Genomic DNA, 27,536 nt, shown 5'->3' on the forward strand with positions numbered 1-27,536 from the left:
CCGACAGTCTGGAGACGACACCCGGGGCCCCATGTTCGTGGCGTTAGTTTGTTACTTCGCTCCACACCCCCTTGTCTAATGCTTGTCGTATGTCCCTTCCCTATTGACAACTTTCATACCATTTCATACTTCCCATACTCTCCCATACCCCCCCTAACTATTCCCTGCTTTCTACAATATTCTATTCTGCCATACTGCACTACTCTACTCTGCTCTGCCTACACTCTACTCTACTCTACTCAGCTCTGCCTACTCTAACCGACCTCTATCTATCCTTACTATGCCACGCTACGCCTACCACTCTACTACGCTCTGATCGCGGCATTTATCCGCGGCCCCTCCCTCCCTTCCCCCCCCCAACCTTTCTTTTGTCCTATGTATCTATTCCTATCCTATCGTATGCAAAATTTCTTGCCGGAGATCGGCTTATTTTATTTCTACTTGTCACTCCGCAACTCCTGCAGGCAGGGGCGAACATGTGATGCTAAGTCGCTCCAGCGGCCCTGAAACCGTGTCCCGAGCGCTTAAACGTCTGCAGAAGGGTGCATGTTCTGGAGTCTTTCCTCCCACTACTTCCTCCCTAGTCCACTCCCACTATTCCCACTTGTCTCCCTGTCGTCAAACAGGCGATCGACTCGACAAATCGCCCCGTCTTTTCTCTTGTGCAGATTGTCGATGAGATCCCCCCCCATCCCACTCCTAACTCCCCCCCCCTTCCCTACAACCCCCCCCCCTAACCTAACCTATTCCCTACCCCCCCGACTGATCTCTTTTCGGCTCCTTGGCACTAATTCCTGGTTGCCTTTTCCTGTCACTCAACCCCCCTCCTGCACTGTATGACCAGGGCGCTTAATCAATGCAAAAATTCATCCATCCACCCCAACCGCACCCATGGAGGTCGATTCCAAAGCGACCCGGCAAACAGAATGGTGCTGTACTCCCTGCCACATTTGGCTAGTTAACCAGCGGCCGAGGCTCAGTAGTGCTGTGCCCTACAGTCCGTCCGAAATCATAGGCAATCGTTTCTTCACTCCGTCAAAGTCGTGGCCATCGCCACACCTGGCGAGGCTTCCTCCTTGATATTCTTCTTATCCAGTGTTTCGTCAGGCAGAATTCTTAAATGTGCCTGTGTGGATTGCCCTCTAGTACTATATCTCGAATCATTGCATCTTATGATATATACTTTCCGTCCCACACATATGCGTCATATGCTACTGCTATCTTCACGGTGCTGGCAAGTCGCAAAATCACTCCAAAAACTTCCTCCAACCACCAAGAATCTACTCGACAGATCATATTCTTCTCAGATCTTTAGACCAATAACCTCAACTCATGTTTGTTGCCATGGGTGATCCATTATACCCCTCTCAATATGAGCGCATACCAAACTACGAGGGATTCACCCCGCAAAGCGCAGTATGTGATCTCTATCACTCTCAGGGTCGCGACGGTTTGGGCATACTGTACTCACAGTACGACCAGGTCTCATCTTTCAACCTACCACTCATCTACGACTCGACTTTAACAACACCCGTATCGCTCGGCGCAGACTCTCCCGTCCTCGCGTCCAAGCCTGCCTCCTCTACTATCCACTGGGGCCGCGAACAGTCCCAAATGAACTATCCCATGCGGGACAATCGTGCAATCTTCAGCCACAACCAGAACAACAACCGCATGAAATCAAATGCCAAAGACTCGACATTGTCTCTCCAAGTTCCCCAGAGTTTAAACGGAGACCACGGACTCGGCTTCCCTACTTACAACATGTTTGACTCTCCTCAAATCCCCTGCCCTCCAACTCCGTACTTTGGCTCCTTCGGCGTCTCCGGTGCCCAGGTAGCATCTCCGACACCATCCCTACCCTCCAACGTCCACTCAGCATCCCAGCTCAGCAGTGCGAGCACGCCTTCAATGCACCACAGCATCCCGCTCGGCCAAAACAACGCTCCCATCCTCATTGCTCCTACTCCAGGACAACTCCGTCCAAGCAAGCGCTCTCACGATTCCCCCATCAAGACTGAGCAACAGCACCACGGGATGCCATACCACAGCCGACCTCTGCAGCAGCACGAGCAGTCCCCAAACCACTTCAACCCGCCCATAAAGCGCGAGTCTCCTCCGCTGTCACTGTCATCCCAGAAGCGCCGGAAGCAATCCGACCCAATGACTCCTGTCTTCAACCAACCCCATCGAATGCCCTCAAGCGACGCATCAGCCGTTGAGTTCCACGGAAGCCAATCCCGCTTCAAGCCATTGGCGGGCAACACCCAGTCCCCCCAGCCCGTGATGACCGAGGAAGAAGAATTCCTGATCCACCTCCGCAAAGACCGCGAGCCCAAGCCCGACTGGAAGACGACGGTGGAGGAATTCAAAGCGCACACGGGCAAAGAGTTCCGCATCCCGGCGCTGCAGATGCGCTACTCGAGGCTCAACGAGAGGCTGCGCGTGTGGTCTGCTAAGGACGTGAGTGCCGCTCAACACTCTGAGGATGTCGTTGCTTGGGGCCACGACGACGACTTCCAGGTCTACGTGAACTAACGAAATACCATCAGATCAACGCCCTGACCCGCTCCAAGGCCGAGTTTGAGAAGTCGAAGTGGGAGAGTGTCGCGAATGGGATGATGAAGTATGACTGTGAGGTCAAGTGGTCGGCGAGGGCTTGTCAGCAGAAGTATGCGGAGTTGAACCCGGAGGAGCTGGATGAGGCGCCGCTGGAGCTGAGTCCGGATCCGGAGGCGTATAGTGAGGTGGGGAGGCATAATAGCTATGTGAATATTGGGGTGCAGGAGTATGGGATGGCTAGGCAGGGCCATCATCATCAACAGCAACACCCGCAGCAGCAGAGGCAGAGGGTGACGCCGGAGGGGAAGAGTAGTAGAGAGCAGAGCGCGGATGTGAGAGTGGAGAACTACAAGAATATCCAGGTGGATGCAAACAATCAACTACAACTCCTGCGGCAGCAACAGCAACAGCAACTTTTATCAAAGCGGATGCAGCTTGGGCAACAGCAACAGGAGCAGCAGCAACACTGGGGCATGGGCGGGCAACAATAAGAAGAACTACACCCCTTCACTCAAGACGGCATCAAGGCGGGGTGACTACAAGAGACAATTGGCACGACGACGAACACAAAGACATCCTCAGAGCAAAGACTGAGATTACCAGATAACAGCAACGGCGACGGCAATAGAGATTCACAAGAGGCCATACAACGGCATTTACATTTCGTGCTTTTCAGCGGTGTCAGCAAGCAAGTACGTGCGCATCATCAGAAGAGAGACATTAGGGACGATAGGGGGCGCGCCTCGATACAGAGGCCGAGCATTGGAGTTGAGCAATACCAAACGGGAAGACGACTGAGGGACGGACGGGAGGGGAGTTGGGGGGGGGGACAGGTTGGGCGGCAGTGTGAAACCAAACACTCATTTGATTTATTTCCAGCGCATTTACTTCACTTCTTCTGTATCTATTTTACACCTAATGAACCAAGAATCTTTTTCAACTCCCTCCTCTCCTCTACTCCACACTGTAAACCACTTCCCGTACACAACTCCCTATCCCTACACACCTCATGCCCTAAAAAAGCCGGCCCCCGGCCTGCACACCCCCCCGTTCCCCGGCGGCAGGGCCCCGTTCTAGCCTTCTACGCCTACCTTCCCTCAGCTAACCTTCCGGGGTGCTGCTCCACCGATGACAACCCATTACAGCGTCAATGGTTGCTAAGCACCTACCTCCGCCCCCTGTAGCTCCAGCACCGCCCGCCCGCCGTCGGAGATCAAATGTGGCACAGCACAGCACACCGCAGCAGCCACGCCGTAGCGTCCCCCGGGCGACCTTTAGCCGCCGCACCACGCACTCGGACCCGAATGCGCCGCCTGATCCGAGCACCGCCCGCCCGCCGCGCTGCACCACACTCTGTCCTGCGCATAGAGTGCGGTAAGTAGGGTACGCTTACGGAGCGTGCGCCGGTCCTGGTACCCTGCGCCGCATGGGGGCAAGGTTGCGAAATTTCAACATCGGTTATGCAACCACGCAGTCGGTGGAGTAGAATCTGCTAATTTGCGGCTTCCGTCTCAATCGCCTGGGACACGTAGGGTGTGTGCGCTGCGCGCTGGCGGACGTTAGGGCGTATCTCCGATCCACTTACAGCTACACAGCTACATCATTCTCGCCGTAAACGCACACCCCTGTCGAGGAACCGGGTGCCTGGCGTGCGTGCGTGCCCCTCCCCGCTCCCCCTCCCTTGTCGGGAAAAGCAAGCCAAAAGCGGAAAATCCGTTCGGAAGAGCCGATGAGGGGGTTTGGCCCCCAAACGACGCGGCCGGAGATGCGACCGTTTGTGGTGGCAGATTGCGAGGCAGATTTGGGGGTTGTCGGTGAAAACAGGTTGGATGAAGAGGGGGTTGTGAGGGGTTTGTAGGGAGGCAGATAGGCGGCAGCGTTACGATGGCAGGCGCGCGGAGGGGAGAGGGGGGAGATAGCTGCCCGCACGCTGACAGTGGCGGGACGGCCAGATATCGGGGTGTGTCGATCGTTGATCTACGGGTGCCTGGTGCGAGCTACGTAGTAGGTTGATATGTCCATGTCCATGCCCTACCTCGTGGTTGAACCCGCCTTCCTTCCTTCCTTCCTTCCTTCTTTCCTTCCTTCCTTCCTTCTTTCCTTCCTTCCTTCTTACCTTCCTCCCCCCTTCTTCCTACACCACATCTACAACACTAGTAGGAGGAAGCTAATGTGATGCGACGGACATGGGACGGGATATACTCTTCAACGGTACAGCTGCCGATTTCTAGTTACAAGGGACGGGGTATATTCTTCAACGGTACAGCAGCCGATTTCTAGTTGCGCAGGGTAGGGCAGTAGGTAGTATTGGCATTAGAAACGGTCCCGTTCGTCAGTTCAGATGCAGGGGCAAAACGTCACCGTCTAGTCTGCGGAGTTCCCGAACATGGGGATTTGGTTTTGGGAAGATTGGTGGCGGGGGGGGGTGTATTCTGCTCCGGATTGATAAGCTCGGAGCTTGGATTGATAGGGAAGGGGGACCTAGGAACGGGTGTTGGTGCCCGATTAGTTTTGGGAATTAGGGTTCTTATTGCTTGCTGATTAAAGGACTAAAGGATTAAACTCTCCGTTCGAGAAAAACATCGGTCCTAATGCCCCATTATCGGAACCAACCCCGCATGCACCCTGCGACCCGGTTTTGCGGTCGTCGGACTGTTGGGCTGGATGGGGTTGTAAATTTCTAAGATTGATTTCTAATGCGCGCTTTGCTGTGCTATGCTGGATGTGTGTATGGAATGGAAACAGGAAAAGGGAAAATGTATGTACTGTCAGGGGTATATAAGTCTCCGCCGAAAAGAAAAACACAAATCGCTCCGCCGTCGGGGGATCCTCCTTTCCGCCATATCCCCGCCTTTACCTCCCGCCATTACTGAATCCCCCTTCCGTCGATGGACCCCGTCTCCCCCCCGCATATTGATGGACCACCTCCCCTCCCTTAGCTGAATTCCTCAGTCCCTAGTTTCCCTTCCCCCTGGCTAGTTTCCTCCCTTACTTCTTCACTTCCCGTGCTGATTATCCCCCCTCTCCCCTTGCTGAATTCCACTCCTCATGCTAGCTTCTTCCCTTACTTCGTCCGTTCCCGTGTTGAATTTTCCCCGTCTCGCTCCTTGCTGAATTCCTCAATCCTTGGTTTTCTTCCCTTGCTTGGTTTCGTCCCTTGAAGGATTCCCCGCCCCTTGCTGCATTTGCTGCCTTGCTAGTCTTTCTTCATTCTTAGCTTCCCCCCTCAATTGATTTCCTCCAGCTCGGGTTTTCTCCTCCTTTCCAAGTCCCCGAGTCCACCATTACGGGTTTGCTCCCCGTTAAAGCTTCATCCCGTCTTAGTTCCCGTCGGACCCACAGTCCAAATCGTCCATCGATGATATTCCCCATCCCGCGGCCCGCATCCCCCTCGACATCCTCCGTCCTCTCCCTCCACATCTCCCCTCTCCCTCCATCCCCAACGCTTCCCCCCCGCCCAACTAAGGCTCCTTAAACCTAATCCTAATAATCCCAAACAACATATTCTGCAAAACATGCACCATAACCACCGCACTAGTCGGCAACAACTCCGGCCACCTCCTCAAATCCCTCCACCCCTCCCCCGCAACCTCCTTCCCAAACAACCCTTTCACCACCCTCCTCACCACCCACGCCGCCACAATCTCACACCCCCACGTCACCGCCGCCAGCCACAGCGTACGATCAAAATCGTACAGACCCTCCGCATCCCCGCCCTCCGCGCCATCAAACGCGAAGTACGGGTACGCGTCTCTATTAGCGCCGTAGTGCAGGACGAGGATCTGGCCCAGGAAGGCCGCCATGCTGGCGTTCTCGGCGAGGGACCGGATGAACAGGGTCCGACGGCAGAAGCGCGCGTAGGTGGTGTAGGATTGCGTGTTTAGGCGCAGGAGGCCGAGGAGGGAGTGGTAGGTGCTGGACATGGTGAGGGGATGGATGATGATGAGGGTTGTGGAGCTGAGGAGTTGGAGGAGCATGAATTGTTGGGGGGAGCGGAGGCGCGCGTATAGGGCGCGCACGTAGGTTTGGTAGGTTAGGGAGAAGTAGCTAGATGAGTTGGTTAGTTGGGGTTTGTTTGGTTGATATGGATAGGGGGACATACAGTTTGAATACCCATCCCAAGGGGTAGCTACTCACGCGTTCCCCGTCGTCGCTTCCGAGTATCCACCCTGTCAGCCCGTCAAGTAGGTGAATCGTAACAACCCAACTATACACATACACAATCGTCTCCATACTGTCATGCGGCAGCGTCCGCAAATAAATCTCGGCATACGTCTCCCCCAACACATACGCCAACAGCGCAATAGACAATGTAGCACAAAACCACATAAACCTCACAAAACTCGCCGGGATCCACAACTTCCTCATCCCTAACCCCGCCCTCGGCGGCATCGCCTCCGCATTATCAATCGCCAGCGGCGCATCCGGATCGAAATTCGCAAGCAGCGCCTGGGGACGCCGCCGGTCCCGTCTAGCGAGGGTGTCGGATTCGACGTCCCCGGCCCACCAGGAGGTGGTGAAGAGGCGCTGGGTGTCGGAGAGAGAGTTGCGGAGGGAGAGGTGGCGCTCGTGGGAGGTGAGGATGGCGAAGGCCACGGCGACGGGCATGGCCATTGTGATGAAGGTCCAGAGGATCCAGACGGTGTTGTAGTGGAGGTAGGCGCGGGCGGTGGGGATGTAGTAGAGTGGGATGGGGGCGGCGATGGAGAGGGCGGCGATGGTGGAGACGGTTAGGGGGAAGCCGAGGGATTGGGGCCACCTGGGGGTAGGGGGTTAGTGGAAGTTCTTTGATAGGGGGTAAGGGGTAAGGGGTAAGGGGGCGTACCAGTTTAGACTGTAGATGTTAAACACCTTTGTGATCCACATCAAGGCCGTGAAGTTATAGAACCCATAATACACAAACAGGAAGAACCAGAAATTAACCAGCACCCTCGCCTGTCCATGGCCCGGCACCCGATGTCCATCTGCATCTCCATCCTCCTCCCCTCCATTTCCCGGCAACGCATACTGCGGAAACGGAATCGCACACCACGCCACAGCCTAAACAAATCATCGTCAGCTTCACTTCACTCCAACCATTCCGCCACCACCACCCCAATCCAGGAAGAAGGCAAACTCACAATCCCCGCCGGCAACCCCACCACAACAACCCACCTCGCAATCCACCACCCCAACACCCATCCCACAACCTCCCCCTTCGGCTGCACCCAAACATCCCTCACCCCCTCCCAAAGTTTCCACCCCCCATCGCCCTCCGCACCCCCCCGTCCCCCATCACCCCTCCCCCCATCCCCCCTTCCAACACCCTCCTCCTCGCTCCTCGACCGAAACAACGACCCATACCCCACACTCCCAAAGAACTCCCCTTTACTCTTTTTCTTCCCCAGACTGGGACCGGGGACGGCCCTGAAGCGGCCGAGGAGGGGTGTGCTGTCTGGGCCGGCGGGCTCGCGGCCCTCGCTGAAGGAGAAGAGGGGGGGCATTTACATGGTGTGGGGGAGGGGTGCTGGGTGCTGCTGGTATGGAGGAGGTGTGGTGGTCGTGGTGGTCGTGGTTGTGGTTGTGGGTGGTGGTGGTATCGCGTGTGTTTGGTCGTCCAGGGTGAAATATCGTGTGCTCTCGCCCCCCAGCGAATCTCGCGCCTGTCAACCTCGCGATCGATCGATCCTGTCGTACCGCCTGCACTATCCTATCATATCCTCTCCTATGCAGTGTAATCGTGACCCTCCGTGTGTCGTGTGGTTGTCTCGTCGTGCAGCAGCAGCAGTCGTAGCAGTAGCAAACGCAGCCGTTTCGGGCGATGGTCGGAGATCGCAATCGTAGGTTGAGATAGGATAGCTTCTGATTTGGGTCTTGGTATGATGATTTGATGTCTAAGGGGACAGGGGTACGCACCCCTGCGGGAGCGAGCCGAGGCCGAACTTCCCGTTCTGGCATCCCATCATCACCCCCACCTTGGAAAAATGGTCGGCGCTAAAAAAATAATTTTTATAAATTTTTTTATTCGAAAATTATGGTTTTTTTTTACTGATAAGGGAATTCAAAGCTGAGCTTATCATATCGTATTGTGGCTGTCTGTCTGATGCAGCCCTCTTGCTGTTTGCAGCTCTCTACATACATACAGTGTGGTGTGTGTGTGGGCATAATCCGCGGGGAACGTAAGAAGTGAACGAGACAAGAACGGGCGGGGGGAACTACTCCTCACCCCGATAGGGCCTCAGCTCAGCCAACACAATGTAAAAAGAGGAATCGGTAGGTCGTGAGTGAGCGGCGTACAAAAAATGCAGCCAGAAACCGCCACTAAAGCGAATCTGTGACGCGATCCGGGGTTCGCTATACGCACATCTTCTACAAAGTCGGTGAAGGGATAAGGCTACTCGAACACCGCAGAAGCGTGATTCGCGCGGGGAGATGGGGAAGTGCAGTGTCTCAGCGCGGGCTGGCCGCATATAGAAGCTACTCACTTACGTGCTTCTGGGGAAGGAGGGGGAGAGGTGTAACTGTGAACCAAAATGACAAAACAACGAAACAAAACACGACAATTTGTGAGCTCGTGTGTTTTCCGGGAACAGTGTGTGCCTGATTTTGTGTAATGCCTAACGAAACTCCCAATATTTGTCCACTGTTTCAGTCCGGGGGATCATCCAGCCGCTCCCTGTCTAATCCATCCATCGCCATGGAAATGATCCGCACCATGGCTTCTTTTCCCCGCGATTCAAACATAACATTATTAAGTAGCCCAGCTTTCAAGTGGCGGAGTGGAGGGGTGAGTGTAGAGAGAAGAGAGGTGAAGTAGCCCGCCGTCCGTCGCCGTTTCTGTATCCTTGATCTTCCGAAATCCGCATCGCCGCTCCCTGTCTAATCCATCCATCCGCCCATCCATCTGTTCAATCCCTAACAAAAATCCATGCAACAAAGTCCTTGCCTCCCATTCGAACAGGTCTAGAGCTGTGAAAAAGTATTGTAATTTTTTTGGTATCTGTATCACATACGTCGCAGCGCAAGATCGGACGGAGTATATTTGTGTTTTAAAGTTCGTCGTGTAATATCGGGTGTGTGAGATGGGATGTCGTCTACTGCTTCTCCTCCTGCGCGAGAAGGGTGCGCACAGGGGCGTTGAGCAGGTCGCGGCCCTTAAGGAAGTCGAGCTCGAGGATAAAGAGGTAGCCCATGACTTCACCTCCGAGCTTCTCGACGAGGTCGCCAGCTGCCTTTGCGGAGCCGCCTGCGGGTGAAAAAGTCAGCACACTGCATTTTCTCGATCAATCCCTCACAACTGATGACAGCTCCCGACCTGGGAAAAAAACCCCCCATATGAGAGATGAGTAAAAAAAAATGAGACATACCAGTAGCGATAATATCATCCACCACCAACACCTTCTGTCCCTTCTCAACAGCATCCCCCTGCATCTGAAAGAAATCCTCCCCATACTCCTTCTTAAACCCCACCTCAACCGTCGGACCCGGAATCTTCCCACTCTTCCTCACAGGCGCAAACCCACATCCCAACCTCAGCGCCAGTCCCGGCCCAAACAAGAACCCCCTCGCATCAAGCGCCACAATCACATCCGGCACGCCCCCAAAGCCGACCAGGACCTCCGCCTCCAGAGCAGCGAGCAGGGTCTCCTGGCGCGCGGCGGTCGCGAACAGCGGCAGGATATCAACGAAGTCGATGCCTGGGATTGGGAAGTCGGGGAAATGGCGGAGCGCAGAGTGCAGAGTTAGCTTTGCACTGGCGAGTTCGGCGGCGCGGGTGGCATCGGGGGCGGCGAGGGGGAGGCGTCCCGCGGCATTGTTGGGGGTTTCGACGGCGGCGACGGTTGTTGCAGCGGCGGTGGTGGTGGAGAGGGATGAGGGCATCGTGGGAGAGGAAGGGGAGGTGGAGGGTGAGGTAAGGGAGGTTTGTTGGGGGGTTTTGTGTGCGTGGGATGCGTGTGTGTGGTGTGTGAGATGGCGGTGGAGGGGAGAGGGTGTGGTTGGAGGGGAGGGGGGGTAGAGGTAGTTTTCAGGTGGGATGAAAAAAGGAATTCCGGCCGTTGTGCCGTAGCGTGGTGGTAGAGGGGTGTAGGGGTGGGAAGAGGGTGGTGGGGTGGTGGGAGGTCCCTTTCTATTGCCCCTCCCTACTAGATTACTACGCCCTATAGCACATACTTAGCACACTCACCCCGTCGTCCTATCGCACCATAATAAACCCCCACCTGTAAGGAGATGTATGTACTCTACCGCATTGTACTGTGCTAGGGAATAGGAAAATGTATGGATAGTGGGGTTATACTCGAGTAACTGTAGGCAGCTGCAATGAGGAAGCCGCGGTGATGTAAGGCGTGTTTTGTATGTAAGATGTAAGGCGTGTCTTGTATGTAAGGGTAAGGTGGTGTATGTATGGCGAAATGTATATTTATATAATTATCCTATACACTCTCCTGCACTTTCGTATAACCATCGTATAACCATCGTATAACCACCATCGTATAACTTATATTGGTGTGTGTGTATATCTAACTAGGAAGCAAACAAGTTCTGTCATATATCACATATTGTCTGTAGAAGGAGTACTCTAACGTAAGTACCCTGTCTGCTCTGTATACATACAGTCAGACGTCCGATAGTTAGAGGGGATACAAGGAGGTAGGTACCCTCTCTACTCTATTTTCTTCTCTCTATCCCTAACACACCTTACACCTCACACCTCTGATACAGAAAGTATCCTACTCTACATACAGCAGATCTTATATATAGAAATAGAAATCACTCCTCCGACCTCGCCTTTATCCATATCCGTGAATACTCAGAGTCATACTCCCTCGCCCCTTTCTTCCATGTCTACTCTACTCTATTCGCGCATACCCGCATTTCTATATATATACTGTAACGTATAATATACCCCTCGGCGGGTCCTCGCACCCATTTCACATGAAATCCCCTCTAGTTCCATCCCCATCAAGTCTCACAGATAAGTGCAACACCACCACCGCCACTCACCACCACATCAACATCTCACCTCCCTCACCGGCCAGTCTCCAGTACACAATCCCCTCCACCCAGCACGTATCACAAAAACGCCATCACCCACCACCTTCCCACCTTCCTCTCCCTACCTCGCTCTCGCCCCGACCAGGCCAAGTTCGGGTGAGCTACTGCGCGTCCAAGCCCTGCATGTCTAAGTACCGCATCTATCGCAGCAGCGCAGAGTAGGCCGAAGCAGGGAGGTGGGGCTGGAGGTGTGGTAGAGGATATCAAGACAGGTATCAAGACAGGTATCAAGACAGGTATCAAGACAGGTATCAAGACAAGCGTATGTAGAACCAAGAGAAGTATACATATAATCAAGCAAGCTACGTGATTTACGCATACCATCATCTATCGCGTCCATCCTATACCATATCCATATCCATATCCCTCTAATATGTACACCTCCCAAACAAGCCCAGCCCAGCCCATCTTGGAACTCTCGCCCAGCTTCCTACCCTCCAAGCTCCAAGCCCATCCATCCCATCGAGCCTCTCACATCCCACCCCCCTATCACCGTCCCCCCACCCCACCCCCCCACCACACACCCGCATCCACCCAGGTACCTCCAACCTCCCCTCCACCACGCATCCCTCTCTCGTCCACTCAGTGACGCACGCCCTTCCCAGCCTCCAGCCTCGGGTGCGCGTTTGGACCCGGGGAGATACAGGAGAGAGAGAGAGAGAGAGCTCCTGGCGATCTCACGTCGATAGCCGGTGTTTGTGTAGAAGGAGGAGGAGCTTGGCATAGCTCTCCGGGTAGCTGTTTCGCTTCCTCGTGTTGCGATGCGATTCACTCACTCACCGGTTTGTCCACCGACGCGTCGAGAACCCTCAAGCCCCTCCATCACGACCACCGCTGTAACACACTCCCAGACGCAGCTGCTGCATACTGCACCTCCTTCCCGCACGCACCTCGATCCCGCACCTGTACCTACCTATCCCACTACACCTCTCTTCCTCACCGCACCCTCTCGATATCACGTACAAACACTGCTCAAAGCCTGGATAATCTTCATCCAGCGCACGAGAACGCATCTAGATGCGGTTGCCCGCGGGGGAAGATGTAAGGTTCCGTAGGGCTGGGGATAGAAAAAAGGCGGGGGGGCTGATTAAGGTGTAATAAAAGATGTAGAGGAAGGGGGTGGTAAAATGGTATGTATAAACGGATGTATGGTACATCCAGTAGAGATATATGCGCGCCCGCTATCACGAGCGACCGCACCTTCTCCTGAGCTGGTTCTAGGTCGATGGTCGCGGTTTAAGCTTCATCCACCCGTTAGAGCCGCGCTTCGCGTCGGTGCGTGTAGAAGCTTCAGGTGAGCGCTCAAGGCTAGCAAAGCTCTCCCCCAAAAGGCCCGGACCACGAGCTTCCCCCTCCCCTTCACCCTCACCATCTCTAGAGCTACCAACATTGCTGGTGCTCCCGCCAGCGCCCCTCTCTCCCTCGTTACCCCCCTTGTCCCCCTTACCACCCTTATCCGCTTGCTCCTCGTCCACCTCCCCCTCCACCATCTCCCACCCCGCCCCCACAACCTCAGCCAACAAATCCCTCCTCAGCCTATCCGCCATCTTCACCGGCCCCAACAACCTAAACCCCCTCACCAGCTCCTCCCCCCCCTTCCCCACCAAATTCGAATGCCTAGCCCCATGACTATACCTCCCCAACCCAAGCCCCTCACTCCCACTATCCCCGCTCGCCACGGTAGGCACCCCCGCCGCCGAGGGCGCCGCCGGCGGCGCCCTGCCTCCAATGAGGAGGTTATAGAGGTTTTTCCCTATGGCTGTCATGTCTTCGAAGGGGACGCCTTTTTCTTTACTCACTGCCCCGGAGCCGAGTTCTATGCCCTGAGACTTGCATAACCAAGCCACGTCGTACGCTAACAGTGCCGTGGCTTCTACAAACGTCGTATAAGCCCCCGGATCCTCCTTTGCTAGCCTCGGCAGCGGGGTCTTGACGAACAGCGGTCGCGGGCGGGGCATATTCCTATCCAGCGGCGGCGGTGTGCGCGAGCGTCCATGGGCTGTTAGTAGACGACTCGCGCTCGGTGAAGGTGTCTGGGCTGGGGTGCCAGGAAACGGAACCGGTTTATCGGTGTAAGACGAGGCTACCGAAAAGATAGTAGGGAGCGGGTAATCCGCGTGCGGCAGCGTGATCTCGGCCGGTAACCGGACAGAGAGATACCGACTCACCAGCACGAGAAGATTCGCCACATGTCCAAGGCTTGTGCTAATCAGCGTCGCCGACGCATTATTCATATATCTCAAATCCACAATTCTCACCCCTCCAATTGTATACTCGTCCGCCCCCGCCCCGCCCCTAACCCTCACCCTCTGCAGTCCATAAAGTTCCGCAGCCTGGTAACACAGAAACGCCCTTGCTTGCACCGTCAAAGCATGCGCGTGGTTCCAGCGATAGGTACTCATCTTCGACGCCTTAGCAAGGTCGTCCAAAGCTCTTTGTTGCCGGGCTGCGAGGCCGTTCCGCGCTTTTTCGAGAGCCCGCTGCCGTGCTGCTAGGGCGGCTTTGCGGGCTGCGATGGAGGCGCGCGCATGCGTGAGGGAGAGGCGCAGGGTGTCGGCTTTGAGGATTATTTCAGCTGTGCGTGCTGCGGAGGCGTCGCGCTCGGAGAGGGTGACGGAGAGGGCGAGTGCGAGTTGTTCGGGGGTGCGGTCATCTGTGGGGGGTTCGGTGGAGGGGGGGTTATAGGTGTGTTCTTTCCCCTCGGAGGGGGAGGAGGACGAGGGGTCTTCGGTGGTGAGGGCTGCGATTTTCTGGCTTAGGGCGTCGTTTTGGAGGAGCACTTCGGCGTGGCGGAGGCGGGACTCGTAGAGTTGGTTTCGGGCGTCGGTGGCGCAGAGGAAGGGGAGTTTGCGGCTGCCGGGGCGGAAGCAGATGTCGCAGTGAATTTTGCCGTCCATTTTGTAGGTTTGCGGATGTGAAGCCTTGGGATGTGCTCGAGGTGGGATGAGGAGATAGGCGGTGTCGGGCCTTGTAGGTATGTCGATAGGCACAGCCTGCGATGTGATTGAGTTTCAGCGAGGAGATAGCATCGTTATATATGGTGTTTCGGAGCTGATATATTCGGCTTTGAGGTGTGTCTTTCAGTTGCTTGGAGATTCGGAGACTATGGGTCGTTCACGCATCGTCTGAAGGTAGTCACGATGGTAACCTGGGTCGATTAATCTTATCTTATCTGCACGTGATACGGCGTGTGTACCTGCCTATCAATAGCCTCGCTGCGAGGCTCACATATAAATAGAACTGCAAGGTCAATCACCACGACATATCACCATAAGATCAAGACTTGAGAATAAATAATTCTGAATGTGAAGCTACCAACCAATTACCTGGTCTTCCAAGCCGGTATCAGCTTTGCTACTTTCTCAACTCCAGAAAAACAAACCCCAACCCACATCACAATGGCCCAGGATGAGAGCCCCACAATCCAAGTAGAGGAAACGCAGTACGATGCCAACAAGGAGCCATATGTCCAAGCATCCCAACCCGATCCCAAGAACAAAGAATCCCCTCCAACCGCCCAGAAACCCAAAACCCCAGGCCAACTGATGACACCAGCCACCCCTCGCACCAGGGCGGAGTCTGCTCAAACTCCTCCCCTCGGCCCCGCGCCCAGCCTGCCATCTCAATACCCAGTGCCGCAGAGCCCAAGCCAGGAGAGCGACGATGGCAGCTCTGAGAATTCAGATGATGGACCTAAGGAGGCGCACCGTGAAAAGGAAAAGGTTGATCCGCACGTGCTTCCCCAGTTTGACTGGGAGGGGTTGGAAACGGAGTACTACGCCGCTTTGAGCAGGGCGAACGATGTTGAGGCAAATCTCAACGAGGAGTTCAAGGCGCTTGCTAATGTGAGGACTTCGTTACGTCTTATCTGCCATTGCACTTTTCTGACAAATCTCATAGTTCTTCGCTCAATGGTCCAATATGTCGCTTGCAAAAGACGAGGAGAGGGCTGTGAAACGGTTCAGGACGAGGCAGGAGCATGTGTTTCACTCGGAAGACAAGTTTTCGAAGAAAAAAGAACACCGTAAGTGGCGATCTTTGGCGTTGTGTGGGTATATATGCTGACTACTTTGCAGATGAGGAGGTGGTTAAGGCGCTTAAATCCGTGATGGCGCTTATGCACCACACTAATTGAGTGGGTTCTGTTAATGGATGCAATGAAATGCGCAAGAGCTGGGGGTGAATGGATGGCTGGAGAGGTTGTGATGTGAAGTATGCTACCAAGGTCAGGGGACAGAAGCGTGGATGGCTCAGCTCTTTGACAGAGCTGGGGAAGACGAGAAGACTTCTTGGAGGAAATAAGAGTCGCTTCAGAGGACCGTCCAGCTAGGTGCGGGCGTATTGGCTTGGTTGCTTTGCTTTTGAATTGGCGCATCCAACATCAAAAGGCCAGGACGGTGTCGATATATTACAGCTACATGCTTTGATGAAGCATTGCTATTGCTGATGGAGATAAACGAACATACATAGTTATACATAATACCAATCAAAATGTCAAAAACAGTCAAATTTCATGATTGGACGTAGCTTTATTTCATATACCGTGCTAAATAGCTCGCACGCATAGAGCACGCTCGACAATAACAAAATAGATCGCTTAAAAATGCTCCTTCCAAAACGAGAAGTTAACATCCGGCGTCGTAACCTCCTTACACGCCTTCTTGATCCCCCTAGCCGCCGCACTCGGTCCGCAGAAGTACACCCCGACATCCGTCCTCATCGTGCCCTCCAGCCCACTCATATACGTGCGGTCCATAATACCCTCACGCATCCCCGTCAACAGGCGGTGAAAGTCGGGACGCCCGAAGTTCGTGCGTGTCTTGAGCTCAGTGAGCGGGTCAACGTCAGAGCCAACACTGTTAAGCACGATGTTCTGTGCGGTATCTGCGTCGAGGCGCTGTGTAAGGTAGGTGTGGATGCGCAGGAACTCGGTGCCAGAGGAGCCTGGGATGCTAGCAGCCTCGAAGGACTGAGCCTCGAGCGAGGACAGCAGGGTTTGGAACCACTCGAAACTAGTGGTGTCTTTGCAGACCCAGATGAACTCGACACGGCGCAGACGCTTTGGCGGGTTTGGGCTGTTGCGGAGATGCCAGATGTTCTTGAGGATGGCAGCCCAGGGGGTGACACCGATACCGGTTCCGATGAGGACGGCGATTTCGTTGTCGAAGACATCTTCGGCGGGAGCACCGTAGGGGCCGTCGATGCGGAGCTTCGGCATCTGTTGTCCGTTTTGGAGGGCGACTTCGTACATGCCGTTGGGATCGACGCCGTCGTAGAGTTTGGCTTGGGCGGGACCGGCGCCGAGGGCGTCTCCGAGGGCGCGGGTGAAATCACCGACTTGGCGGACGTGGACGGAGATGTAGGGGTCGAATGGGCAGGAGGTGATGGTAAAGGGATGCCATTGCTGGCGGGACACTGAAGGAACTTGAAGGAAGAGCCATTGGCCTGCCTTGTACTTCATCGATGGCTTCTTGAATTGGATCTCCATGGCGTCTGATAAGGCGTTAGTAGGAACTTGGTAATGAACGATTGTATTACTTACCATATGGATGGCGAATGACGCGGATGATCTCCGTCTCTCTTCTCGCACGAATCTCACGGTAGAGGCGCTCAGCGAAGTAGAGGCCGCCTCCCCAAAGCTCCCATCTCCATCCTTCGTACCCAACGCAGTGGTCCCAGAAGTCTTTTCCGGCAAATGGAGAGAAAGGATCCGCGGTGTCTCGCACAAAGCATCCAGTCGCATGCGTATATAATCCAAGCAAAAACGGGATAAATAGATGGTGCGTATACCAAAAGGTCTCAAAAGATTGTTGGCGAATCTTCGCATGTGCAGTTGTGTACATAAGAAGCATGCAGAGGAGCATGATATGTCCTGTGATACCACCGGCTTGAGCGTAATGGATCTGGATTGCGGTAACGGGACGAATCTGTGTCTTTTCGACGTTGAAGAAGTTCACGTAATGGGCCGAGACGTGGATGACCGTGTATACCAGCATCGAGTATGCGACCTGGCGATGGAACCATTGCGACTCGTCGAGAGGCAGGAACCGGACCTTTGGTCTGACCCATCGTAATATGTTCCTGCACATCGGTAACAGAATCATGGCCCCATCGACCGATAGAACGAGACCCGCGCCTCGTGATAACCACACCGAGTATGTCAATGTATTCAGCCCCGCTAACCTTTCGTCCATTGATTGCTTGTACCTGTAAAACGTTAGATGCTACTCAACTCCCACGCCAGAGGAAAACTACTCACCATCCCAAGGCGAATAAGCCGATGTGACCGCCATGGAACAAGACGTTGAAGACCAACTTCGTCCCCCACAGCTGATTCTTCACAGCTTCCAAAAACCCCATAATTACTGCGTTCTATATCTTGCTCTGTCGTTTCGTATTAATGTCGTCCAGCGACTGCTCCCTGAGTATGTTCAGGGTATCCAAAAAGTATAGTTGAGAAATCAGAATCGACCTAGAGAGCGACTATCAAGGCACTCCTTGGCGATTAAGAATAAGACCACTGGGGTCGACGAAGTAAAGGACAAAGAATGTAAACACTGGCCCACGAAACCCAAAATATCGCCGGTATCACCAAGATTCAAGAAAGATGCGACCAACGGGGAGGGCGTCTGATAATAAAGGTTCCTGTCACAAGTTTCGGGACCGCGGCCAGTTGGTTACGGGGCTAAATCAGGACCAATACTATCTTGAGACACGGGATATGGTATAGTCTACGGCGATGGAGGGGTCCGCGCATGGGGTTCCTCGGAAACCCTCTTTGCTGCTCTTCCTGACAGGCTTGTCCCGTCTTGCGACCCTGGCGCAACGCCGTGACTGGCCGTTTACTCGGATGTTCCTAAGCCAAGGTTTCGCGCTGTAGCATTCGCAAGAGATCAATCGAAAAATTCTGTATGTGGGTATAGATCGTGGTTCATCAAGGTCGTGAAGGGGTGTGTGCGCCAGGCGATGAGACGTGGAGTGTATGAGAAGTTCGGTCTGGCAGCGTGCCGAGTGTTTGGGGTTGCAGCGGCAGCTGGGGTCTCGAAGATGCTGTCAATGCGCACGAAAGGGGAAGGCGATTGTTGTTCGAATAGCGGGAGCCGAAAGATACGGAATCGATATCGTCGAGAGCAAGAAATAAATCATCAATGGGGTCATGTCATGTCAAGAGAAGAGCAGAGGAGGTTCAAGAGTACATGAACTATATGGGACGAGGAGAATGGTCCCTGGTGGGACGAGGATCTGATGTTGCATGGGTCAGTCCACTCGTGGCTTGGGATGGGCGCTTCGCGGTCCAGTTGAATTCGCGAGACCGCTGTATCACGGTCAATCACGACCACTAGGGTAGCAACGAGACAAGCCAAGGGCCAATATTCAAACCCACTCCTTGAGGACGGTACTGAATGGAGTAAGGGGAATTGCTGGTGTTATTTTGGTTCTTTGGTTATTTGGTATTTGGTTATTTTGGGAATTGTTGGGAGTTGTTGGTTTGCTCATTGGGGCCTTGTTAGACGAAATAGCGTCTTGTTTCCCCAATGAGGTCGTGGCTTCGGCCGGTGCCTGGTTCTCCACGTGTGAAGTTCCTGGCAAGTCTGACGTCTGATGTCGGAAGTCTGATGACTGATCTATTTGAGATTATCTTGCCGCCCAGCGCAAACTCTATTCGTTTCGTCGCATAAACATCGTCGTGATCTATCCGATCCGAATGCCATGAAACGCTGCCGTGGGAGGTGAGACGGATGCTCCCTAGTGGCCCGCTTTGAACCCACAGCAGTGTTTGCGCTGCACGATGACGGCTATCACGAGATAGATTGCTTGACAGGTACAGCAAGGATAAAGTTTGATTGTGCAAGGCTCCCAAAGGCTCGCACGAGAACCGGGATAGATCTCACGGTTTTTCGTCGCTCACCTTATTAAGTGCCGTGATCCGTCGTGGCAGGTACCAGGCCGCTCCTGTCGGTTGTTCCTAGCATCTTACAACCCATTGGCTCTCAAGAGTTTATCTCATGAAAATAATAGGTTGCTTGCCGTAAAAGGGGTACCGTCGCCGCTACAACCCCCGTGGCGGACGCGTGCAATCCCCATGGCCGTCGCTATCGCCATCTGGCCGCCAACGAGTGCGTCGCTTTGTCATACCATACCTTTCAGAACTGTCTGCCACATTGCTGGGCGCGCATTCTGAGCCCACGACTCTTCATTTGGCACTCAATCATTGTCTACTACTCCCTTTCTGGGACTAAACATTATGCAGACATGTCTAATATTTCGTAGGGTTGCACCTCCCATATTGTGACTAAACCAGTTATCACCATACACAGCAATTGTGGCTGGTGCATTGCTACGACCGGTGAGGTTTATGGCAATAACTAGTGTAGCCACAATATGCGAGTTGACACCACTCGAAGCACCCTACCTAAGACATAGTTGGATTGAATTTTAAGATATATATAGGATTTACGGCAAGGCTATTCAGCTGTGATTCTCCAAGCTTTAAAGATCAACTATATCCACCCTTCTCCGAGGAACTAATATCTATCTATATACTGCCAAATATTGAGGAAATAGCCACGACACGTATTCAAGTAGTTTGGTTACTGTTGTCACCTACTAGGAGATTTTCTTCTTCTGGTCACTCTTCATAGTCATCCCCTGATATAGGTGTGTAGTTGTACTCACCTCTGATGTCTCAGCCCCTCCCTGGTGCTCTCCCTGGTGGTGGTGATGTTACGACCCAGCTCCCTGATAGTGGTGATGTTGTCGCCAAGCGCCCTCTTAGTGGTGATGTTACCATCCAGCTCCCTGGTAGTGGTGGTGGTACTATCCAGAACCCCGCTGCTGGTGGGCTCCCTGCTGATGGTGTTACCGCCCCAGCTGTCTGCTATGCTATTTGCAATGAGTCCCCAGTCTCAAATTGTCGATTATCTCTCACATAATGGCTAGATAATGCTAGTATTGTGGCCCAGACCATGGTAAGGTCGCCTGCACTTTGCGGCCCGGATTCTGCTTTCATAACAAGTTATAACGCCTGCACGAAATGTATTGCGGAAAATAGATTTAAATCGGATGAAAGCTCCCCTCTCCCACAATTTGGAGAGGTTCTTAGTTACTGCAACTTAGCACTTGCTACTTCCACGGTCACCCTCACCATGACAGATGGCAAAATAACGACAATTGTTTATATCGTTCCAGAAACGGCATCCGTATCAACTACAGGCTCAGCATCTTCACCGCCAGAGCGCGCATCAACCGCCACCGCCACCACCTCCTCCTCGACTACATCCTCGACGACACCCTCGATGACATCCTCGATGGCATCCCCGACGATATCCCCGATGGTATCCCCAACGATAACCCCGACACACCCCATTCATCAACAACGAGCAAAGCCTGGATAGCTGGCCCAGTCGTCGGTTCCATTGCCGTGTTGGCGCTCATCCTCATCTTTCTTCTTTACATTCGGAAAAGGGGTCAAAAAACAACTATCACGCATAATGAGTCGGGTTTACAGTATGAGAAAGCAGAGCTCCATGGCGACGATGTGATAAAGCCTACTTATGAGGTAGAGACTCATGAGATCCACGAGGTTGAAGGGTCATATCCTCATCCGGCCGAATGGGAACGCATTCTTCTGCATGCCCCATCCCTGACTAAAGTAGTCTTCACCACCGGTGCCGTGCATGCTTGGGGGCCAAGTGTCATCATCGATAAAGATCATGTCATCGCCCTCGCCCCACCACGTCCCTTGGAAATGCAGCACAGAGTGATTACATCCGATGAAGGCGCCTGCTCCTTCGGTTTCGAGAATGGTATAGTTGCCTTTGCCGTCCAAGTTAGGCACTTGGGTTTCGAGGCTGTTCGTTTGTGTGTTTTGTGCAGCCCACCCTTTCGTTGGGTTCTCTCGTCGCCAGTGTGCGTGAAAGTAGAGGATCTCTGAGGGATTGAACGGAGCTGGACGAAGCTCGTAGTCGATGTAAAAGTATTGGATGTAGGCGTTCTCGCCTTGGTTTTCAATCTCGATTCTTGCACGCTTGTTGAACGGCATAGGGACATAGCAGTTGAACGCGGCATTTCCACCGAATTTCTTCTCTTCCGACGGCTTAACACTGACGGTAAATGGCGTAGACTGGAAATTGGCGGCCATAGAATGACCCAAACAGAAGAAATCTCCGATGGGTGCTATGACATTAGGCGTCTCGGAGTCATCCCAGTACATCTTGATGATAATTTTTCGGTAATAATCTGGATCATTGTCTTCGTAGTTCAGACCCAGAGCATTGTGGATCTCCATCATGGCAACGCCCGATTTCGAGTATGGGATCAGTCCGGGACCAAGAATGCGGCGACAGGCCTGAACAAACCACAAGTGAGTAATTTTGCCCGGGCCTTCAATATCACACAAAATGGCAGTCTCGCCTGGTTGGACGATAAAGGCGTCCTCGTTCAGCCCGGATTGATCCCAGCTGGAAATTCGAGCACTGCGCGCAACCTTGCGTTGCGCTGCAGCCGACATCAAGTCGCCATCAAGAAAGGCGGAGGTTGACATGTTTGTAAATAGAGGAGTTGTCTCTTGGTGAATGGTAAATTGTAGAGCAGCGAGGACTCGATGATAATTTACTCGATGTGTGAGAGAATATGAATGGGAGAGGAAAGTCGAAAGGGGAGTTCAATGATGATAGTTATACTTTTCAGAAAGTGGGCTGAGAGTCGCCCGCCATTGACTTACATGACCACATGCACTTCGCTGATGCAAGTTGCAAAGACGAGGATCCTGTGAATCCACTCCATGATACCGCAACGAAAGACGCGAGTGCAGCCGATTTGAAGTCATACCAGCGCTGGTGTGGGGATTCTAATTCTGTAGCCGGCGTCTTGGAAGGGGGGAGAAGCGCGACAGCGTCCGGACATCTCATCGTTATCGGAGCAACCATCCCTATTTCCGCGAAGTGAGGAGTGGGTGGGGCATTTCCCCACATCCAAAACTTGGGGCACTGCGGGGTAACCCTGCTCGGAGACATTAACCCCGCTTGGCAGTCGTCTACCACACCAGTATATTTAACTTCTCGCGGACATCCTGCCTTTACCCGCTGATGCCTTCTCGTCCTGCAGAATATTTGTCCCTTCACCTCGGAAGCAAACCCCGATAGTCCTCAGTATGAAAATGATGGAGCAGGATACACCCCATGAATATGATGGCCAGCGGAGCAATACAACTAGTCCCCGAGGCTGTTCTTCTCCACCACTGTCGCAACCTGTGGCCCCACGATCTCGACCGACCCTCCGAACAAGGACAAGAAAGAAATCAGCCATTGCGTGTAATACATGCCGTGCTAGACGGACAAAATGTGACAGCCAGAGGCCCTCATGCTCGTACTGCCAGTCTCGTAACGTCAACTGCCACTACCCACAGCCTGTAGCAGCTCCAGAAACTAGGTATGAAAGCCCTTAGGTTGCCAATCTCTTCTTGCAAATATGCTTAATACTAGTGTCTTTCTTCCACGAGTAGAACAAGTGCTAACGTAACGCTAGCAGATATGAAGTTGAGCTTTCTACCATCCGTCAACGTCTCGATCACCTAACTAGTATTCTTGAGGGTAGCTCCTCGCCGAGGCCCCTACCTGAAACTAGCGGAGCAGTGGATTCCACGACGACAAGAGAACAATTAACTGATTTTGGAAATACCCCATATAAACTGCTCAACACGCGACGCATGATGGCTGCCTTAGGCCTAGGAGAGGATATTGTCGATGAGCTTACTAGGCTAGAAAGGATTCCTTTGGCATCCCTGGGCGCTACTGGCGCTTCTCGGTTATGCTTTGTCCAGCATCACCAAGCTGCTAGGTAAGCTACTACGTTTTCTAGAATATTTACTTATAATGTGGCCTAATACCCATGTTTATAGCGCCCTAGCGGCTTTCTTTGAGAACGTCCATATCTGGTATCCAATCCTAAGCCCTGGATTTTCTAAACAGTACCTTAGCATCATATCCGGGCCGTTGACACCATCTCCCAATTCATGTCTTGTCCTACTAGTGGCTGCAGTTGGACTCTTGGCCCAGGAAATTGTTTCCAATGGCGAGCTCATCGAAAGCACACACAGCTCGTACTTTGAGGCTGCAATGACAATGTTGCCAATAGTCGTGTCAGACTGCGAGTTAACTAGCGTAAAATGTTTAGTTCTAATCAGCATCTACCACTGCTGTCTTCTCAAGCCTTATCAGGCACATAACTACTGCCTTATTGCGTCCTCCAAGATACAAAATCTTCTCAAAAGGTAGGTGCATTTATACTGCATAGATGACGCTTAGTATGGACTAATGTTGAAACTATAGTTGTGCTAGCATAGAGCAATGCACTCCGGAGACCCACGAACAGGCAGTTCGAGTTTATTGGGCTGTTTTATTGCTCGAAAGGTGAGCTTGGTCACTCCTACCTAATCTTGCAGTTTTCTAAAACGTTTAGTGAGCTTGGCGTGAATTTTGATGTTGCAAATAGCGGCATATGGACCCTAGATGAACACGTCGGACTTCCAGACTGCAGCGACACATGCCAATATGACATTGGGGTTGGGTCCCCTCTCGCAGTATTGTCTCCTTCAAGCGTATCATCAACAGCTAGTGCAGACATAAATAAAGTCCAATCGTATTTCCTCGCGGAGATTTCTATGAGACGCATGTTACGCAGATGTAACACTGCGATTGGACGAGGTGCAAACGGAACAATATGCTATGCGCCAGGAATCGCAGTCGAGCTTGAATTACAGTTGGATGAGTGGTATAACTACCTACCGGAAGTAATTCGATTCCATCTAGATTTCGCCACTACGACGTTTGAAGTTCCGCTAGATGAATGTCCGCTCCGTAACTTCCTGCGCGTGCAGTATTACTGCTGCAAGGTTGCAATATACTGGCCTGCAGTATACCAGGTGATGGAAGATGGGATTGCGAATGGACAACTCCTTGATCATTGCCAAAAATTCTTTGCGTCGTATGTTCAACTCATGCCAAGTATCATAGCCGCTTTCCACGGCTGCATCGTGAATAGGTGGACAATATTTGCAAGGTAAGAGATGTTATCCCTTCGCAGCAGTCTCAAATATCTATTACCAAAAATAAAAATAACCTTATAATAGCATATTTACGAACACTATGGCTGCTATGAAAGCTGCAAGCACTAGTTGTTTGTATGCCAGTAGTTCTCCGGAGCTATACCAGTGTTTTGCCTTAATAAGAAATGTTGATGAGCGTGTCATTGAGAGAAGCGCATCTTTGTCTTTGCTAAGGAACGATTTGATGGAGAAACTTGTAGCCGGGTAGTAGGAAGAAAGGCACCATGAAAATCTGCTGCTAGGAAAAGCTACGGGATTTGGTATATCTTAATTATTTATTCTAAAACTCTAATTTTTAAGCTGTACTTGGCCCAACGGTTCCATGCCATTTAATCCGTCCCAGAGGCTAATCTTCTCGAATATTGCACTGTTGTCCAACCCCGTTGCAAATGCAGCGATACCATTATTGCCCTCATAATCACAAGTATACACCATTGTTGCAAGTGCAAAGCGATCATTGGCATAGACTTCGAGAATGTCTCCATCCGAGATGATACGGATCCGAAGTCGCTCTTGTTCCTCCTCACCCGTAGATGGGTCTCGGGTTTTAAAGAGAGTAAAGGGTCCCTTCTCTGGGAATCTATTGATGTCTTTGTATGATGTTGAGGCGCTGCGATCTACGGTGATCGTTTCGGCGAGGAGAGAGAAAAACACAGTGGTGCGAATCGATAAGTCTTTGCTGTAGCGCAGGTGAAATCCTACAGTTTCACAACCTGTCGCTACTGATATTGTAGCTTGGAGCTCCCATGTTGGGGTCGAGGTAACGGCTAGATGTTCATGCTGTATTGAGTTTGGTCGAGGCAGGAAAGTCTCATTCTTCTCATAGGACCAGAAACAATTATCGCGCAGACGGCTCATTTCTGAGATGGGTCTGATGCCTAGCGTGTGTAATGTTGTGGAATCGTTCGGTTCTAACTGACGTTCCACGCAGGTAATCTCAGAAATTTGGCTGCTGAGTGCGCTAATGACGTTTGGGATCGAGAGAAGGAACACTTCGCGTGGGATGGATAAAGCACCATTCCATCCCTTTCTTCGAGCATGTTCATCCGTGCAATCCTCTTCGGGGATCCAACCATGCACTATCTGCTTATTCGACAGAGGGTCGAGGAAAGAGTTTGCCGCATAGTAACTTCCATGGTCGAGAATGCCGCCGAATTTGAATTGGAGCTTGATATTGTCTCCTTTCTTAACCAAGTTGCCGGACATCCAGACCTGCTGCCTTACTGTCCTCGGGGAAGTAGCCGCAGGGAAAATGGAATTGTTAATGTGATCACGCTCAACTTCCCCTTCTGCGCCAATGATGAGAAACTCCCGCGATACCGAGTTGGATTCGAGTGTCATGAAATTAGTGCATTCCCAATTGATACCATAATTACCACCCCACTTCTCAGAGGGCTGGTAACTGATTGATAAATCCACCAAAGAACCAAGATAGTCCCATTGCCCTAAGGCTTCTGGCTGGATCTCATACAGAAATGTAGTCGGACCTAAACCCGCGATACCGCCAGAGACAAGACCATAAAGCGATTTCCCATTCTTCCCACGAAGTCGATCCAAAGCAGGCCAATTTGCAATATACGGGTCGCGAAAACCTGTCACGTCAACATCTTGAGGTTCCCCATTTAGTATTGGATTATCGGGTGATTTTGCCCATGTTGATCCGCCATCATCCGATGTTGCTATGCCCAACCCTGCTGCATTCCGTGGGTATGGCAGCGTGCTCCAATGAAAAGGCAACTTGAACACGGAGGAATAGAAAACCGTCAGTTGCTTGTTATTTGCATTCGCAACAGGAGCAAAGCAACCCGTAAAGACCCCATCTTGATCATACCCTTTACCTGGACTTAGTGCGGGCTGGGTTGGCATGTTATTCCAGGTTAGAAGGTCTTTGCTAGTTACATGAACCCACGACATGTTTCCCCATTCAGTGCCATAAGGATTACCTATGGCAATAAAGTAATTGTATTAGCTACGAATAACTCGTTGCGACAAAGCATTGCGTAGAGACACTTACATTGGAAGAAGACGTGATATAGCCCAGTACCTGGATCATATCCTGGGGCACACGGATCGTTTATCCAACAGGGCGCGGTAATATGGATCGTTGGCCGGCTGTAGTGGACGGTTTGGAGGTTTGTCAAGATGCGATTTGCTGTCTTTGCTTCGATCTGTATCTGGGGCATAGTGGCTCGCCTTCCAGGACTCGTTTTTAAAGCACTATGAAATGTCGGCCGCTTGAAAATGAAGTATACTCTAACTGCCCCCTCGACCTTTAAACTTAATCTACTCTGAAGTCTTCAAGGAGAGACGTAGGTGCTTATAGTGAATATTTAGAACTCGACTAGCTATTGTAAGTGGCTTGAGCTCAATACACGTGATGCTGGTATTGCTGCATCAACTAATGTGCGTGAGTATTCAATCGACTCAGCTAGAAGCTACTACTGGAAATTGCATCGCGGTGGCCGTCTGTTGCTCCGCGATGGGACAGGTCAAGATGACTCGCGTTTTCAAAATTATGGGCCCTCGCGGAGGATTTATCTCTCTCCGCGAGATCTCCGCACTGGCCCAGGATTCTATGAATGAACTGTGGCGATGGGGCCGTTCTAGGCGTTACGCCAGGTCATAGCCAACCCCACATTTCTTTAGCCAATTTTTACCCCGCGTTCTTCCCAGCGAACTGGCTGACCTTACCAGACCCGACTGCATGGCTAACTTGACCAAGTCTGGGGTTCATGGGGAAACAATATGATACATGGACTCCTCAGGAACAAGTAAGTCCTATGATTTACCTATAATAACGCTATCATCAGCTTCTAATGCTTGAATTATTAAGTCT

General features: G+C 52.4%; 10 protein-coding genes across 10 annotated transcripts; 4 read left to right on the forward strand and 6 right to left on the reverse strand.

The window, feature by feature from the left end:
* Positions 1 to 1,016: 1,016 nt before the first annotated feature.
* VE01_09196 (uncharacterized protein) lies at positions 1,017 to 3,369 on the forward strand. Its single transcript, XM_059464040.1, has one exon. It carries the CDS (start codon positions 1,333 to 1,335, stop codon positions 2,536 to 2,538), a length of 1,206 nt encoding a protein of 401 aa, XP_059319387.1. The 5' UTR covers positions 1,017 to 1,332; the 3' UTR covers positions 2,539 to 3,369.
* Positions 3,370 to 6,023: 2,654 nt separating this feature from the next.
* Positions 6,024 to 8,442, reverse strand: VE01_09197 (uncharacterized protein; the record flags this gene model as incomplete). Its single annotated transcript, XM_018278613.2, has 4 exons — positions 7,683 to 8,442; positions 7,388 to 7,602; positions 6,665 to 7,321; positions 6,024 to 6,609 (listed from the first exon to the last, which is right to left on the reverse strand). Exons 1-4 carry the CDS (start codon positions 8,043 to 8,045, stop codon positions 6,024 to 6,026), a joined length of 1,821 nt encoding a protein of 606 aa, XP_018126910.1. The 5' UTR covers positions 8,046 to 8,442.
* A 968-nt stretch (positions 8,443 to 9,410) lies between these two features.
* Positions 9,411 to 10,630, reverse strand: APT1 (adenine phosphoribosyltransferase). Its single transcript, XM_018278614.2, has 2 exons — positions 9,909 to 10,630; positions 9,411 to 9,787 (listed from the first exon to the last, which is right to left on the reverse strand). The coding sequence occupies exons 1-2, from the start codon at positions 10,420 to 10,422 to the stop codon at positions 9,636 to 9,638; spliced, it is 666 nt and encodes a 221-aa protein (XP_018126911.1). The 5' UTR covers positions 10,423 to 10,630; the 3' UTR covers positions 9,411 to 9,635.
* A 1,488-nt stretch (positions 10,631 to 12,118) lies between these two features.
* On the reverse strand, positions 12,119 to 14,697 carry VE01_09199 (uncharacterized protein). The gene has a single exon (XM_018278615.2). The coding sequence runs from the start codon at positions 14,490 to 14,492 to the stop codon at positions 12,813 to 12,815; it is 1,680 nt and encodes a 559-aa protein (XP_018126912.1). The 5' UTR covers positions 14,493 to 14,697; the 3' UTR covers positions 12,119 to 12,812.
* A 140-nt stretch (positions 14,698 to 14,837) lies between these two features.
* VE01_09200 (uncharacterized protein) lies at positions 14,838 to 16,099 on the forward strand. Its single transcript, XM_018278616.2, has 3 exons — positions 14,838 to 15,440; positions 15,496 to 15,619; positions 15,672 to 16,099. The coding sequence occupies exons 1-3, from the start codon at positions 14,994 to 14,996 to the stop codon at positions 15,728 to 15,730; spliced, it is 630 nt and encodes a 209-aa protein (XP_018126853.1). The 5' UTR covers positions 14,838 to 14,993; the 3' UTR covers positions 15,731 to 16,099.
* Positions 16,100 to 16,104: 5 nt separating this feature from the next.
* Positions 16,105 to 18,987, reverse strand: VE01_09201 (uncharacterized protein). Its single transcript, XM_018278617.2, has 3 exons — positions 17,855 to 18,987; positions 17,138 to 17,802; positions 16,105 to 17,088 (listed from the first exon to the last, which is right to left on the reverse strand). The coding sequence occupies exons 1-3, from the start codon at positions 17,953 to 17,955 to the stop codon at positions 16,193 to 16,195; spliced, it is 1,662 nt and encodes a 553-aa protein (XP_018126854.1). The 5' UTR covers positions 17,956 to 18,987; the 3' UTR covers positions 16,105 to 16,192.
* Positions 18,988 to 20,276: 1,289 nt separating this feature from the next.
* VE01_09202 (uncharacterized protein) lies at positions 20,277 to 21,158 on the forward strand (the record flags this gene model as incomplete). Its single annotated transcript, XM_018278618.1, has 3 exons — positions 20,277 to 20,491; positions 20,785 to 21,102; positions 21,143 to 21,158. 3 exons carry the CDS (start codon positions 20,277 to 20,279, stop codon positions 21,156 to 21,158), a joined length of 549 nt encoding a protein of 182 aa, XP_018126866.1.
* Positions 20,331 to 22,488, reverse strand: VE01_09203 (uncharacterized protein). Its single transcript, XM_018278619.2, has one exon. The coding sequence runs from the start codon at positions 22,136 to 22,138 to the stop codon at positions 21,188 to 21,190; it is 951 nt and encodes a 316-aa protein (XP_018126867.1). The 5' UTR covers positions 22,139 to 22,488; the 3' UTR covers positions 20,331 to 21,187.
* Positions 22,489 to 22,624: 136 nt separating this feature from the next.
* On the forward strand, positions 22,625 to 24,956 carry VE01_09204 (uncharacterized protein). The gene is made up of 6 exons (XM_018278620.2): positions 22,625 to 23,025; positions 23,125 to 23,433; positions 23,495 to 23,866; positions 23,925 to 24,005; positions 24,055 to 24,654; positions 24,725 to 24,956. The coding sequence occupies exons 1-6, from the start codon at positions 22,748 to 22,750 to the stop codon at positions 24,906 to 24,908; spliced, it is 1,824 nt and encodes a 607-aa protein (XP_018126849.2). The 5' UTR covers positions 22,625 to 22,747; the 3' UTR covers positions 24,909 to 24,956.
* Positions 24,954 to 27,194, reverse strand: VE01_09205 (uncharacterized protein). The gene is made up of 2 exons (XM_018278621.2): positions 26,715 to 27,194; positions 24,954 to 26,643 (listed from the first exon to the last, which is right to left on the reverse strand). Exons 1-2 carry the CDS (start codon positions 26,881 to 26,883, stop codon positions 24,989 to 24,991), a joined length of 1,824 nt encoding a protein of 607 aa, XP_018126850.1. The 5' UTR covers positions 26,884 to 27,194; the 3' UTR covers positions 24,954 to 24,988.
* Positions 27,195 to 27,536: the final 342 nt, after the last annotated feature.

Source organism: Pseudogymnoascus verrucosus (assembly GCF_001662655.1).
Source record: "Pseudogymnoascus verrucosus strain UAMH 10579 unplaced genomic scaffold scaffold_52, whole genome shotgun sequence".
NCBI classification, from domain to species: Eukaryota; Fungi; Ascomycota; class Leotiomycetes; order Thelebolales; family Thelebolaceae; genus Pseudogymnoascus; species Pseudogymnoascus verrucosus.